This window comes from Somniosus microcephalus, chromosome 3 (genome assembly GCF_052327205.1).
Source record: "Somniosus microcephalus isolate GS21.2 chromosome 3, FLI_Smic_1.0, whole genome shotgun sequence".
Classification (NCBI taxonomy): domain Eukaryota; kingdom Metazoa; phylum Chordata; class Chondrichthyes; order Squaliformes; family Somniosidae; genus Somniosus; species Somniosus microcephalus.
Window position 1 is genome coordinate 148,569,649 of NC_140989.1, and position 14,808 is coordinate 148,584,456.

Consider the following 14,808-nt stretch of genomic DNA (forward strand, 5'->3'; position numbering starts at 1 on the left):
ATTTTATTCCACAGGGGAGATTTACAATTGCAGCAAAACACCACATTACAATTGCAGAAATTTATGAATCTGAACTGGTAGACATCGAAAAGGTATTGTTAGACTGAACCTTTTTATTTACACACTATGTGCTCTTCAATAGAACATTCTGTAAAGTGTGAAAACATTTTGGTAGCCACTTTGTATAATCAGAGATTACAGAGAGCCACTGTGTATGTGTCTGTGCTAGCTTTTTGCAACTAGATCTCTTTACTTGAACTCCATTTCTCCACATCTTTTCATAATTTTCCTTTTTCAATTCTTATCCACTTTCCTTTTAAATGGTGTTATAATCTCTAGTGATTATTTTGAGTCAATGACCCCTTTGTTACTGATTTATCAAGCCTAGTCTACGCAACCTGTCGTTATAATTTAACCCTTTTAGCCCCGGTATTATTCTGGTAAATCTGCGCTGCACCCCTGCCAAGGCCAATTTATCTTTCCTGAGGTGCGGTGCCCAGAACTGGCCACAGTACTCCAGATGTGGTCTAACAAGAGCTCTATACAACTGTAACATAACTTTCACCCTTTTGTATTCCAGGCCTCTCGAGATAAAGTCTAACACTCCAATAGCCTTTTAAATTATCTTTTGTACCTGTCCACTAGTTTTTCGTGATTTCTGTACTTGGGCCCCTAAATCTCTCTGCTCCTCCACGGTTCCTAGCTTCTTACCATATAGCAAATACACTGATCTATCTTTCTTAGGACCAAAGTGGATGACTTCGCACTTCCCCATGTTGATCTTCAGCTGCCACAGTTTTGCCCACTCACTTAATCTATCAATGTCCCTTTGTAACTTTCTGCTCCCAACTACACTACTTACTGTGCCACCTAACTTAGTGTTGTCAGCAAACTTGGATATACGGCTCTGTATTCCTTCATCTAAGTCATTGATAAATATATTGAGAAGCCGAGGCCCCAGTACGAATCTCTAGGGGACGCCACTAGTCACATCCTGCCAATTGGAGTACATGCCCATTCAAAGAATCTTACAGCATAGAAGGAAGCCATTTGGCCTGTCATGCCTGTGCCGGCTCTTTGAAAGAGCTGTCCAATTTAGTCCAACATACCAGCTGTTTCCCCATAATGCTGAAAATTAGTCCTAATTAGCACATGTCCAATTGCCTTTTGAAAGTTCCAGATCTTAACAACCCTCTTTTTTTTTAATTCTCATTTGCCCAATCTGCCAATTATTTTAAACCATGACCTCTGGTTACCGACCCACTTGACAGTTTCTCCCTGTTTGCTCTGTTTCTTCTATCAAAACCCCATATAATTTTGAATACCTCTATTAGGTCTTCCCTTAACCTTCTCTGCTCTAAGGAGAACAACCCAAGCTTCTCTAATCTCTCCCCATAACTTAAATCCTTTATCTCTGGTATCATCCTGGTAAACCTCCTCTGTACCTTCTCAAAGGCCTTGACATCCTTCCTAAAGTCTGCTGCCCTGAATTGTACACCGTACTTCAGCTGAGGCCTAACTAGAGATTTGTATACGTTTAGAATAACTTCCTTGCTTTTGTATTCGATCCCCTATTTACAAAGTTAAGTGTCCCATACGCTTTCTTAACCACCTTCTCAACTTGCCCTCTCACCTTCAAAGATTTGTGAATTATCCCTACTCTCTGGCCTAGAAATTCCCTACCTTATCGCAGACCATTAACGCCGGTTTTCTTGAAAAAATTGCCTTCCGGCGCGGGACACCACGGCCACCATTTTGGAGAGGTTGATAGCGCTGCTGTTGCCAGCGCGCGCGCCTCCAATGCAAAAGTACAGATTGTGACGTCAATCGCTGTGCAACGCCTGCTTTGACGCACGACTGCGATTTTGGATGTTGCCGCATGCCATAACGCCCTCCAAACCACGCACGGAAGAACGTACGTGCAGCAGTACTGCAAAGACATTGTCAGCGCTTATTAAAGGGACACGCACGCACTTTCATGTAAGTTTCGATTTCAGCTTTTGGAGTGTTTTTTTATATTTTATTGAAGCAGTGGCTTGGTGCAATACATTTAAAAAGTTAGTGTGCAGGGAGTGCTGCTGGATGCTTGCAAGGCTTTGGATGTTAAAGGAAGGCTTCTGAAGACCACTTGCTCACAGTCCTGGGGGACACATGGAGATGAAGCAGAGGCAGCAAAGGGGACAAGCTGCTCGTGGAAGCGGACGGAAGGTTGCAACCCGGGCAGGATATCTGGGATCGAATCATCCACCTGCAGTACCAGTGATCCCAACCCCAATTCCCCTTTCAATATTTGTCCCACACCTTACCTTCCCTCTGTTGCTCACTATCACAGCATCCTCTTGGCCACAACGCTGAAATAAAAACCACCACAAAGCAAACTTTCCAATCCAACTTTATCCATATATGTATGCAAAATTAACTAATCACCCATGTGCATTCATTAGTGACTGTCATGCAGTGCTACCCCAGTATGGCTGGTGGAAGGCTATCCGACGATGTGGAAAATTGCCCAGGTATGTCCTGTCCACAAAAAGCAGGACAAATCCAATTACCGCCCCATCAGTCTACTCTCAATCATCAGCAAAGTGATGGAAGGTGTCGTCGACCGTGCCATCAAGCAGCACTTACTCGCCATTAACCTGCTCACTGATGCCCAATTTATGTTCTGTCAGGACCACTCTGCTCCCAACCTCATTACAGCCTTGGTCCAAACATGGACAAAGGAGCTGAATTCGAGGTGAGGCGAGAGTGACTGCCCTTGACATCAAGGCAGCATTTGACCGAATGTGGCATCAAGGAGCCCAAGTAAAACTGAAGTCAGTGGGAAAACTCTCCACTGGCTGGAGTCATACCTAGCACAAAGGAAAATGGTTGTGGTGATTGGAGGTCAATCATCACAGCCCCAGGACATCGCTGCAGGAGTTCCTCAGGGCAGTGTCCTAGGCCCAACCATCTTCAGCTGCTTCATCAATGACCTTCCCTCCAACATAAGGTCAGAAATGGGGATGTTCGCTGATGATTGCACAGTGTTCAGTGCCATTCGCAACTCCTCAGATAATGAAGCAGTCTATGCCCGCATGCAAGATGACCTGGACGACATTCGGGCTTGGGCTGATAAGTGGCAGGTAATATTCACGCCACACAAGTGCCAGGCAATGACCATCTCCAACAAGCAAGAGTCTAATCACCGCCCCTTGAAATTCAACGGCCTTACCATCGCCGAATCCCCCACCATCAACATCCTAGGGGTCACCATTGACCAGAACCTAACTGGATCAGCCACATAACTACTATGGCAACAAGAGCAGGTCAGAGGCTGGGTATTCTGCAGCAAGTGTCTCACCTCCTGACTCCCCAAAGCCTTTCCACCATCTACAAGGCACAAGTAAGGAGTGAGATGGAATACTCTTCACTTGCCAGATCAGTGCAGCTCCAACAACACTCAAGAAGCTCGACACCATTCAGGGCAAAGCAGCCCACTTGATTGGCACCCCATCCATCACCTTAAACATTCACTCCCTCCACCACCTGCGTACCGTGGCTGCAGTGTGTACCATCTACAAGATGCACTGCAGCAATTCACCAAGGCTTCTTCGGCAGCACCTCCCAAACCCACGACCTCTACCACCTAGAAGGACAAGGGCAGCAGGCGCATGGGAACACCACCATCTCCAAGTTCCCCTTCAAGTCACACACCATCCTGACTTGGAAGTATTTCACCGATCCTTCATCGTCGTTGGGTCAAAATCTTGGAACTCCCTCTTTGTGGTCTTTATCGGGCAACTAGGGATGAGTAGTAAGTGCTGGCCTTGCCAGTGATTCCCACATCCCACGAATGGAAAAAAAAAAAGGCTACTGACTTTCAGTGGGGGACACCGCAGATAGTCTTGCAGGACGACCTCGAGGAGCTGGTGGCTGGGAGTGTCAAATAGAGTGTTGCTGTTTCTTCACTCCTCTCCCTCTTCTTGGTCAACCATTGGCTGGGCAGGCTGGATTTCTTGGGTGTCTGAAATGAGGAAGGCACAAGGGTAGGGTTGTAGAGGGGAGCAGGGAAAGCAAGAGCTGCATGCTTACAACATGTGCAGCTTGTATATCAGAAGAGATTGTGGGATGTGAGAAGGAGGATAATGTATGAGGATACCAGCATCTTGTATCCTTTCTGCCCCACTGCTGGTCAAGGGCTCAGCCATGCTCCTGCCAAGACTGTCCAGCACCGTCTCCTCCAAGGGGGTGAAGTGAAGCTAGGAATGTGAGGTGTACATCGTGTTTGGTAGAGATTGTTGGTAGGTGAGTGATCGGGTGAGGCTGGGTGGCGTGCATTGAGCAGTGTGAGGCTAGTTTGGAATGATTTTTTTTTTCAGAAGGCAATTCCCCTTTAAGGGCTCGAGACTGCTTTCTAAAACGACAGCCTTGCTTTAAGTAAAGGCAGCCTTGCTCCAGGGACGCGACATTGGGTACCCTGCTGAGTGCACAGCCTGAAGCAGTGTGTTTGTCACTGGGCTATGCACTGAAATCACCCCGCTCCAAAATAACGTGCAGCCTGCGATTTAAAAAAAAAAAAAAATGTAAAATTTTTTAAAGCTTTTTTTGTTCGTTTTTAACGGGCGCGAGCAAATCTCTCCCTGCGGTGGCACCGCCAATTTTCGGGCCTTATCGTACTTCTAGGCCATAGTCTCCAACCTCCTAACCAATTCCCTACCCCGTGTCAATAGGTTGTTTCCAATTCCATGCACTTCCATTTTTCCTAACCTAGTGTGGAATCTTATTGAATGCCTTCTGGAAGTCCACTTAAAATTTTCCATAGACACTCCTTTATCTTCCACATTAGTGATTCCTTAAAAAATTCAACTAGGTTGTTTCGACATGACTTATGCTTTACAAATCCATGCTGGCTTTCTCTGATCTTTTCATATTTGTCCAAGTTTCACTTTGTCCCTAATAACAGATTCCACTAACACTGCCCCCACCCCAACCACAACCGATTAATAGGTCCAATTTCTTGGTTTGTCTCTCTTAAATAATGGAGTGAATGTGGCAATTTTCCAATCCAAAGTAACCATCAATTAATCTTTGATGTTGCAACAACAAATTGGATTTTAAAAATAGAAAATTTGTGACTGCTCGTTTATTGTGCTAATTTTTTTGTCAATACACATTCATTAGGACCACTAAGTATATTGTGATGCATATGTATAGTTTTGAATAAATAAGCCAATACCTTTTGACATGAATCAGTCATTCATGAAAGAAAGACTTATGAAATAATACCTAGCGGCCTGTGGGTGGCGCTGTCCAGGGAGAGTATAAATACTCGAAAAGGGCCCAGCTTGCGGAGGACATTCTTAACAGGAACTAGTAAAGGACACAACTAGACCTCCATGTTGTAAAACAGTTGATTAAAGTTTTGTTTAACGCTTAGACCAAGTGCCTAGTAGTTTTCTTGCATCACCTCTTCCGCTGCAGTGCAACACACTTCTATGTATACCTATATCCTGTGGGTTGCAGGAATAACCTGACTCAGATTGATGGTGAGTTCTGTGAAAAGGAGAATAAAGTCCTTTATGATAATGTATAAAAGTTTCCTTTGGCAATGTAAACCACAGAAGTCTTCCGAACCCGATAAAGACCACAGAGTGGGATTGTCTATCACATTTAAAAATGGTTACATATTTGTTTCATTTTCCCAGGCTATTGCTCATTATGAACAAGCTGCAGATTACTATAAAGGAGAAGAATCAAACAGGTATTTAACAGTATATACATGTAATGAATAACTAAATCATATTTCTATTAACACTGCTTTAAGAAGCACTACTAATTTGGCTATTCTTATTTCAGTTCAGCTAACAAGTGTCTGCTGAAAGTGGCTGCATATGCAGCACAACTAGAGCAGTACCAGAAGGCAATAGAAATCTATGAGCAGGTCAGTTACAATAAGGAACTCATTTTATTCTACGATTGTCCAACCTCTTTCCCTAGATTTATACAATCCTAATATTTCCTGTATTTCTTCCTTCCATTTTGTTCATAAGCCAGAGTGGGTGGGGCATCAAGGCCATATGGGGGACTGCTACATTTATGGGTCTTTTTAACCTTATAACCCTAGATCATTTCAGTTCTCTTATCTTGGATCACTCTCGTGGGTGAGTCCAAGCTCTCCGAACCTTTTGAGTGTCTTGTCCTAGCCTTGAGATCTAGTTAAGTTTCTGGTAATGCATCCAGGTAAGCACGTCGCAAACTCTGATTGATAATTGCTTTTTAGGTACTTGAACATCTTCTGCGTCTACAAGATCTCACTTCCAGCCGTCAAAAGTGGCAGAGCCTCACAGCAGACCTCGTCTTCAAGTTTTAAATATCAAATAAATTTATTAAACAATGAACAAGTGAATCCTACAGTGATGTAATACAATTTTATATTAAACTAACTCCTCAAGTAGACAAAATAATATCATGGGGACTAATTTCCTCATCATTTTCAGTGTGTTAATGGTGTATAAACAGGACAGGGAATTTTTTTAGATAGGAAAATTGTGTGAAGTCAATGGAAATATAAATGGGGGGGAGGGGGGAGAAGATGTAAAACGGGCTGCCGACTCGCTATTGGCCATTTTACACTATCTCTCAATGTCAAGATCTACCCCATTGCATCAGGATTGTGACTGCTGCCAAAACATTAGATATAAGTACAAAAATTATTTATGGAGCTATCTATTTGAGCTGGAATAAAACCCAGACCTCCGAGGTAAAGACCAGTGTCTGACCCAGTGTACTATTTAGTTCTCCTGAAGGAATACATTAAAGACACTAATTTAGAAATGGCCAAAAGGGTTGGATGCAAAATGCCATTTTATGGAACATAATTTTCCCTCTGCCCCATCACCAACATATAAATGAAGCTCTTGGGAATCATATGCCTGTGGAAGCACCTGATATGTGACCTATGGCCAATATCAGAAAAATGCCATGTAGTCTGGATCCCTTTTATGGAGGCTGATACAAAAAGTGCCCCCTCTTGCACGCACCATAACATATCCCAATAGAGAGAAGGCAAGGAAATGAGCGTGCACTACCCCTCACCACCTGCACTACAGGAACAGTGACTGCACCTAACTATGGTACTAGGGAAGGTAAGAAACTCCTGAGCACTCTGTCCAGCTACAACCCCACCCCACCATGGGTATCATCAGCAAAATACCCTCCTCTTCAACATTACAAGAGAATAAGGGGTCTTTAGGACTGAGATGAGGAGAAATTTCTTCAAAGGGTTGAGAGTTTTTGGACTTCTGTACCCTAGAAAGCTGTGGATGCTCAGTATATTCAAGGCAGAAATCGATAGATTTTTGGATATGAAGAGAATCAAGGTATATGGGGATTGGACGGGAAAGTGGAGTTGAGGCAGAAGATTAGCCATGATCTTATTGAATGGCGGAGCAGGCTCGAAGGGCCATATGGCCTACTCCTGCTCCTATTTCTTATGTTCTTATTAATATCCAATTTTGTCAAGACGCTTATGGTATGTTACTGCAAATGCTTGGTATGGTTGCAGCAGTATGTAGACCAATGTAAGAAATTCTGAGGGGTGGAAATCTTCTGCTATATTAAAATGTTTTGACTGAATCGCATGAGACTGACCTTGACGAGTTCTTAAAAAAAAAATACAAATAAAATATCTCAAAGCGGCAGCGGGAAATGTGAGCGGCGAGGCTATAAAAGGCCTCGGAGACTCAGGTAGGCCTCACAGCGGCAGCGGCGGCGGCGGGAAACGCGAGCGGCGAGGCTATAAAAGGCCCCAGAGACTCAGGTAGGCCTCGCAGTGGGAAACGCGAGCGGCGAGGCTATAAAAGGCCCCAGAGACTCAGGTAGGCTTACTAATCTCCAATCTCAGAGAGGGAGAGAAGTAAAAAGTAATCGAAGTGTGATGTCACCAGAAAGCGGGTAAGTGATTGGTTGGTGAGTATTTCTCTTTTTTTAAACTTTAACTCTGTGGTTTGTACTTTCTAAGGTCTCTGTGGTGTAGCGGGGACTGTTGGTAAACCAGGGCCCTTAAATATATCATTTATCTGTAGTGTAATTGGCGGGATTGATTTGTTTAGTTTAATTTCAAATAATTAAAGGGTAAGTCATGGCAGGACAGCCTGGTACCATGGTATGCTCCTCCTGCGCTATGTGGGAACTCAGGGACACTTCCTGTGTCCCTGACAACTATGTGTGCAGGAAGTGTGTCCAGCTGCAGCTACTGGCAGACCGCATTGCGGTGCTGGAGCAGCGATTGGATACATACTGGATCATTCGCAATGCTGAGGACGTCGTGAATAGCACGTTTCATCAGTTGGTCACACCGCAGATAAAGGTGGCACAGGCAGAAAGGGAACGGGTGACCAACAGGCAGAGTAGTATGTGCAGGCAGGTAGTGCAGGGGTCCCCTGTGGCCATCCCACTCTCAAACAGATATACCGCTTTGGATACTGATTGGGGATGGATGGCTTACCAGGGGAAGGCAGCAGCAGCCAACTTCCTGGCACCAGGGGTGGCTCTGCTGCACAGGACGGGAGGAAAAAGAGGGGGAGAGCTATAGTAATAGGGGATTCTATTGTAAGGGGAATAGATAGGCGTTTCTGCAGCCGCAAACGAGACTCCAGGATGGTGTGTTGCCTCCCTGGTCCAAGGGTCAAGGATGCCTCAGAGCGGCTGCAGACCATTTTGGAAGGGGAGGGTGAACAGCCAGTTGTCGTGGTGCACATAGGTACCAAAGGTTTAGGTAAAAACCAGGATGAGGTCCTAAAAGCTGAATATAGGGAGTTAGGAGGTAAATTAAAAAATAGGACCTCAAAGGTAGTAACCTCTGGATTGCTACCAGTAGAAATAGAAGGACATTTCCGATGAATACATGGCTAGAGGAATGGTGCAAGGGGGAGGGATTCAAATTCCTGGGACATTGGAACCGGTTCAAACCGGACGGTTTGCACCTGGGCAGGGCCGGGACTGATGTCCTAGGGGGAGTGTTTGCTAATGCTCTGGGGGAGGGTTTAAACTAAAATGGCAGGGGGTTGGGAACCTGAGCAGGGGGACAGAGGAAAGGGAAACGAGGATAAAAGCAAAAGATAGGAAGGAGAAAAACAAAAGTGACAAGCAGAGAAATCAAGGGTTTAAATCAAACATGGCCACATTACATAATAATTCTAAAAGATCTAAGAGCGTTAAAAAAACAAGCCTGAAGGCTTTGTGTGTTAATGCTAGGAGCATTCGTAATAAGGTGCATGAATTAGCTGCGCAAATAGAGGTAAACGAATATGATATGATTGGGACTACGGAAACATGGCTCCAGGGTGGCCAAGGCTGGGAACTCAACATCCAGAGGTATTCAATATTCAGGAAAGATGGGCAAAAAGGAAAAGGAGGTGGGGTAGCATTGCTGGTTAAAGAGGGGATTAACACAATTGTAAGGAAGGATATTAACTCTGATGATGTGGAATCTGTATGGGTAGAACTGAGAAATACCAAGGGGCAGAAAACGTTAGTAGGAGTGGTATATAGACCTCCAACAGTAATGCAGAGGTCGGGGATGGCATTAAACGGGAAATTAGAGAAACGTGCAATAAGGGCACAGCAGTTATCATGGGTGACTTTAATTAATCTACATATAGATTGGGATAACCAAATTAGTAACAATACTGTGGAGGAGGAATTCCTGGAGTGTATACGGGATGGTTTCCTGGACCAGTATGTCGAGGAACCAACTAGAGATCAGGCCATCTTAGACTGGGTATTATGTAATGAGAAAGGATTAATTAGCAATCTTGCTGTGCGAGGCCCCTTGGGTCGGCGCGATCATAATATGATAGAATTCTTCATTAAGATGGAGAGTGAAATAGTTGACTCAGAGACTAGGGTCCTGAATTTAAATAAAGGAGACTACGATGAAATGAGGTGCGAGTTGGGTAGGATTGATTGGGGATTGTCACTCAAAGGGTTGACGGTGGATGGGCAATGGCAAACATTCAAAGACCAAATGGATGAGCTACAGAATTTGTTCATCCCAGTTTGGCATAAAAATAAAACAAAAAAGGTGACTCAACCGTGGCTAACCAGGGAAATTAGGGATAGCATAAGATCCAAGGAGAGGACATATAAATTGACCAGAAAAAGCATTAAACCTGAGGATTGAGAGCAGTTTAGGAACCAACAAAGGAGGACAAAGGGATTAATTAAGAGGGGGAAAATACAGTATGAGAGTAAGCTTGCAGGGAACATAAAAACTGATTGTAAAAGCTTTTATAGATATGTGAAGAGAAAAAGATTGGTGAAGTCAAACGTAGGTCCCTTGCAGTCAGAATCGGGGGAATTTATAATGGGGAAGAAAGAAATGGCAGACCAATTAAATACATATTTTGGTTCTGTCTTCACAAAGGAGGACACAAATAACCTCCCAAAGATGTCGGGGAACATAGGGTCTAATGAAAGGGAGGAACTGATAGAAATCAGTATTTGTAGGGAAATGGTGTTAGGGAAATTGATGGGATTGAGGGCCGATAAATCCCCAGGGCCTGATAATCTACATCCTAGGGTACTTAAGGAAGTGGCCCTAGAAATAGTAGATGCATTGCTGGAAATCATCCAAAATTCGATAGACTCTGGAACAGTATCCATGGATTGACAGGTAGCTAATGTTACCCCACTGTTCAAAAAGGGTGGTAGAGAGAAAACGGGGAATTACAGACCGGTAAGCCTCACATCGGTAGTGGGGAAAATGCTAGAGTCCATTATAAAGGATGTAATAGCAGAGCACTTGGAACAAAGTGACCGGATCGGACAAAGTCAACATGGATTTACAAAAGGTAAATCGTGCTTGACTAATCTACTAGAATTTTTTGAGGATGTAACTGGTAAAATAGATAAGGGAGAACCAGTGGATGTGGTGTATTTGGATTTTTAAAAGGCTTTCGATAAGGTCCCGCATAAGAGATTAGTGTGTAAAATTAAGGCACATGGGATTGGGGGCAAGGTATTGACTTGGATAGAGAACTGGTTGGCAGACAGAAAGCAAAGAGTTGGAAAAACAGCTCTTTTTCCGAGTGGCAGGCAGTGACTAGTGGGGTACCGCAGGGATCAGTCCTTGGACCCCAGCTATTCACAATTATATATTAATGATCTGCATGAGGGAACTAGATGTAATATCTCCAAGTTTGCAGATGACACAAAGCTGGGTGGGCGTGTGTGCTGTGAGGAGGATGCCGAGAAACTCCAGTATGATTTGGACGGGTTGGGTGATTGGGCAGAAGCATGGCAGATGCAATATAACGTGGATAAATGCGAGGTTATCCACTTTGGTGTCAAAAACAGGAAGGCAGATTATTATCTGAATGGCAATAGATTGGGAGAAGGGGAAGTGCAACGAGACCTGGGCGTCGTTGTGCACCAGTCGCTGAAAGTAAGCATGCAGGTGCAGCAGGCGGTTAAGAAGGCAAATGGTATGTTGGCCTTCGTAGCGAGAGGGTTTGAGTACAGGAACAAGGATGTCTTGCTGCAGTTGTACAGGGCCTTGGTGAGACCACACCTTGAGTATTGTGTGCAGTTTTGGTCGCCTTATCTGAGGAAGGATGTTCTTGCCATGGAAGGAGTGCAGAGAAGATTCACCAGTCTGATACCTGGGATGGTAGGAATGACGTATGAGGAGAGATTGGGTCGATTGGGCTTGTACTCGCTGGAGTTTAGAAGAATGAGGGGAATCTCATTGAAACTTATAAAATTCTAACAGGACTAGACAGACTAGATGCTGGAAGGATGTTCCTGATGGTCGGGGAGTCCAGAACCAGGGGTCACAGTCTAAGGATAAGGGGTAAGCCATTTAGGACAGAGATGAGGAATTTCTTCACCCAGAGAGTGGTGAACCTGTGGAATTCTCTGCCAAAGAAGGCAGTAGAGGCCAATTCATTAAATATATTCAAGAAAGAGTTGGATATATTTCTTAAGGCTAAAGGGATCAAGAGATATGGAGAGAAGGCAGGAACAGGGTACTGAATTTGGATGATCAGCCATGATCTTATTGAATGGCGGAGCAGGCTCGAGGGGCCGAATGGCCTACTCCTCCTCCTATCTTCTATGTTTGTATGTATTGTTATTCAGTTCTGTTTTAAATGTCTTGCCGCAGAAATTCTATCGAAGTTCTCCCGACCATTTTCCTAACTTCAGTAGTAGATTGGAAAAGATAGTCATTTACAACATTTCTCCAGGGTTTCTGCCGAAGTTATAGTGGCCGATTGGGAGAGAATCCATGGAAATTCCAGGTGTTCTGTCTTATATGCTTATCCGCTTATGTCTAGTCATCTGTGTATTGGAGTGCTTTTTGTCCTGCAGGTTGGGACCAATACCATGGACAATCCATTGCTGAAATATAGTGCAAAGGAATATTTCTTCAAAGCAGCACTGTGCCATTTTATTGTTGATGAGCTGAATGCTAAGGTGAGTGCAACTTCATTCTTAAGCTTCAGTGCTTTGGGGACTGGGTGCACAGTAGGACTTGTGTCGAATCGAGCTCAGACTGATGAGATGAAGGTTTATTTCTGCTGGTTTTAAGGTCCCTAAATGAAATTCGTTTGAACAATCTAAACCCAGTTTACCTAGGGCCACAGAATAAAACTGCCCTGGCAATCTGACTTGGTGAAAGCAGAAAAATGGCTGGTTAGAATGATGGAAATGTCACACTGGTGCAGGAAGTGGTGCAGTTCTGGGGATGGGTTTATAGCACGCTTTTGGGGTGAAATAGAAATTAGTTTTACATTTGCACACCACTAACATCCTTCATCTGGGGTACAAAAACTCATCAAAGAATTTTAGGAAGGTGGGGGGAAAGAAAACCATTGCAGTGACGGCCATGTTTAGAAATATTAGCCTAGATTTTCTTACTGGCATTGTTTGGGTTACTAGCAGAATTAAAATAATACTGGCAAATCTAGGCTATTGTATCTAAGGGAACTGCCTTTTACATTAGCGATTACTGAAAATACTGCACCTGGAGTGTTGTTGGTAGAGGTGGGTAACAGGCCTGTCTCTGACTGATTCACCTTTTGGTGATGCAGAGATATACCTTTGGCAGAGGACATGGATGGTGGTTGCTGTATAGAATGTACAAGTCTTCCTGGGACTGGGACAGTGAGTTTGGAACTTGGGCCGAGATGTAACCACATAAAAAAAAATTGTGGTGGTTGGGGAGGGACTATTTGTAGTAGGGGAAAGCGGGAGACAAAACCCATACCAAAATAAAATTGGGTGGAACACACCACCCTTCATTCCCCACCCCCCCCCAGGGTTACATCTTATGAAAGGCAGGGAGAGAGAGAGAATAATATAGCATCAATGTACTGTTTCCATGTCTTTGTAAGGGGATGTAACTTGTGTGTGATCAGATTGGAGGCGTCTCTCTCTATTAGATACTCATGATGGGGATGCTAGCATTTTCTGTGTACAGGAATATCTTGCTAAGTATACTTGGAAATGCTTCTTATGAACATAAGTATTAATATGTAAAAAATAATTTAAATATTTTCTTTTTTCCCGTCATTTTGATTTTGCACTTTTAATAAGTATGTCATGAAATTAAATTATTGTTTCCTCACAGCTTGCTCTGGAAAAGTATGAAGAAATGTTTCCAGCATTTTCAGACTCACGGGAATGCAAACTTTTAAAGGTAATGCTTGAGAATCATTGCACTGTTGGTCTCTCAAAAAAGGGACTGCAATCTGGTAAGATGAATAGATATTCACAGAATTACAGAAACCCCACAGTGCAGATAGAGGCCATTTCGGCCCATCGAGCCTGCACCGACACATATCCCACCCGATCCCTGTAACCCCTACACCAACACATATCCCACCCTATCCCCGTAACCCCACGTATTTAATCCCCCTAACACTAAGGTTCAATTTATCATAGCCAATCAACCTAACCCGCACATCTTTTGGACTGTGGGAGGAAACCGGAGCACCCGGAGGAAACCCACGCAAACACGGGGAGAATGTGCAAACTCCACACAGACAGGCCCGTAATTTCCGATAGGAGGCTTCCTGCGTGCGGATGCCTTCTATCGGGGAAAATAATCTACGTCCTTACCGGAGGGCTCCTGAGGTCCGGACACTTCCAATGCTGGGCTTCGCCACAGTCGAAATGCGCAGGACCCACGTATCCCAGGAGCGCAGGCAGTTCGCAAGCATCCCTGGGATCACGTGGGCCAGGCGAGCCAATGAAAGAAGGGAATCCCCCTTCGTACTTTTGACGGACATGTCAAAAGTATGAATGGGGATCACTGAAAGAAGACACTAAAACATTAAATAATTTTTTTTTTAAACCATCATGTTTTTAAAATGAGTTAAAATTACATTAAATTAAATATTTTAAACAAAAATTTAATTTTTTGAAAAAAATATTTTTTTCAAAAAATTAAATTTTTGTTTAAAATATTTAATTTAAATTTTTTGAAAAAAATATTTTTTTTACGGGGCTAAAAATAAACTTACCTTTTTTAAAAGTATTTTTAACTTATAAATGAGTGGGGAAAAATATATTTTTTACTTTTTTAAACTCTTATGGTAAAAGCAGGCCTTACGTAAGATTTTTGAGTGATTTCAGAGGCCCTTCTCCAGGTTAGGCGTCCGATCTGTCAAGAGGATTCTTGACAGATCGGAAATGCTGGTTTTCAGCGCATGCGCTTCGCACGCCTGAAACCGGCATTTCCGATGTCCCTACGGGTGTGTACACACCCGCAGCCATCGGAAAATACGGGCCATTGTATAACCGAGGCATATAGCTTTTTGA

General features: G+C 43.7%; 1 protein-coding gene across 1 annotated transcript in view; it reads left to right on the forward strand.

Annotated features, from left to right (window-relative positions):
* The window catches only part of LOC147121469 (beta-soluble NSF attachment protein), a 38,219-nt gene that overhangs the window by 14,253 nt on the left and 9,158 nt on the right, over positions 1-14,808 (forward strand). Inside the window, exons 5-9 of the mRNA XM_085981749.1 lie at positions 15-92; positions 5,688-5,743; positions 5,839-5,923; positions 12,355-12,459; positions 13,616-13,684. Of these exons, the coding sequence (XP_085837875.1) occupies positions 15-92; positions 5,688-5,743; positions 5,839-5,923; positions 12,355-12,459; positions 13,616-13,684 (393 nt within the window). The remainder of the gene's footprint in view (positions 1-14; positions 93-5,687; positions 5,744-5,838; positions 5,924-12,354; positions 12,460-13,615; positions 13,685-14,808) is intronic.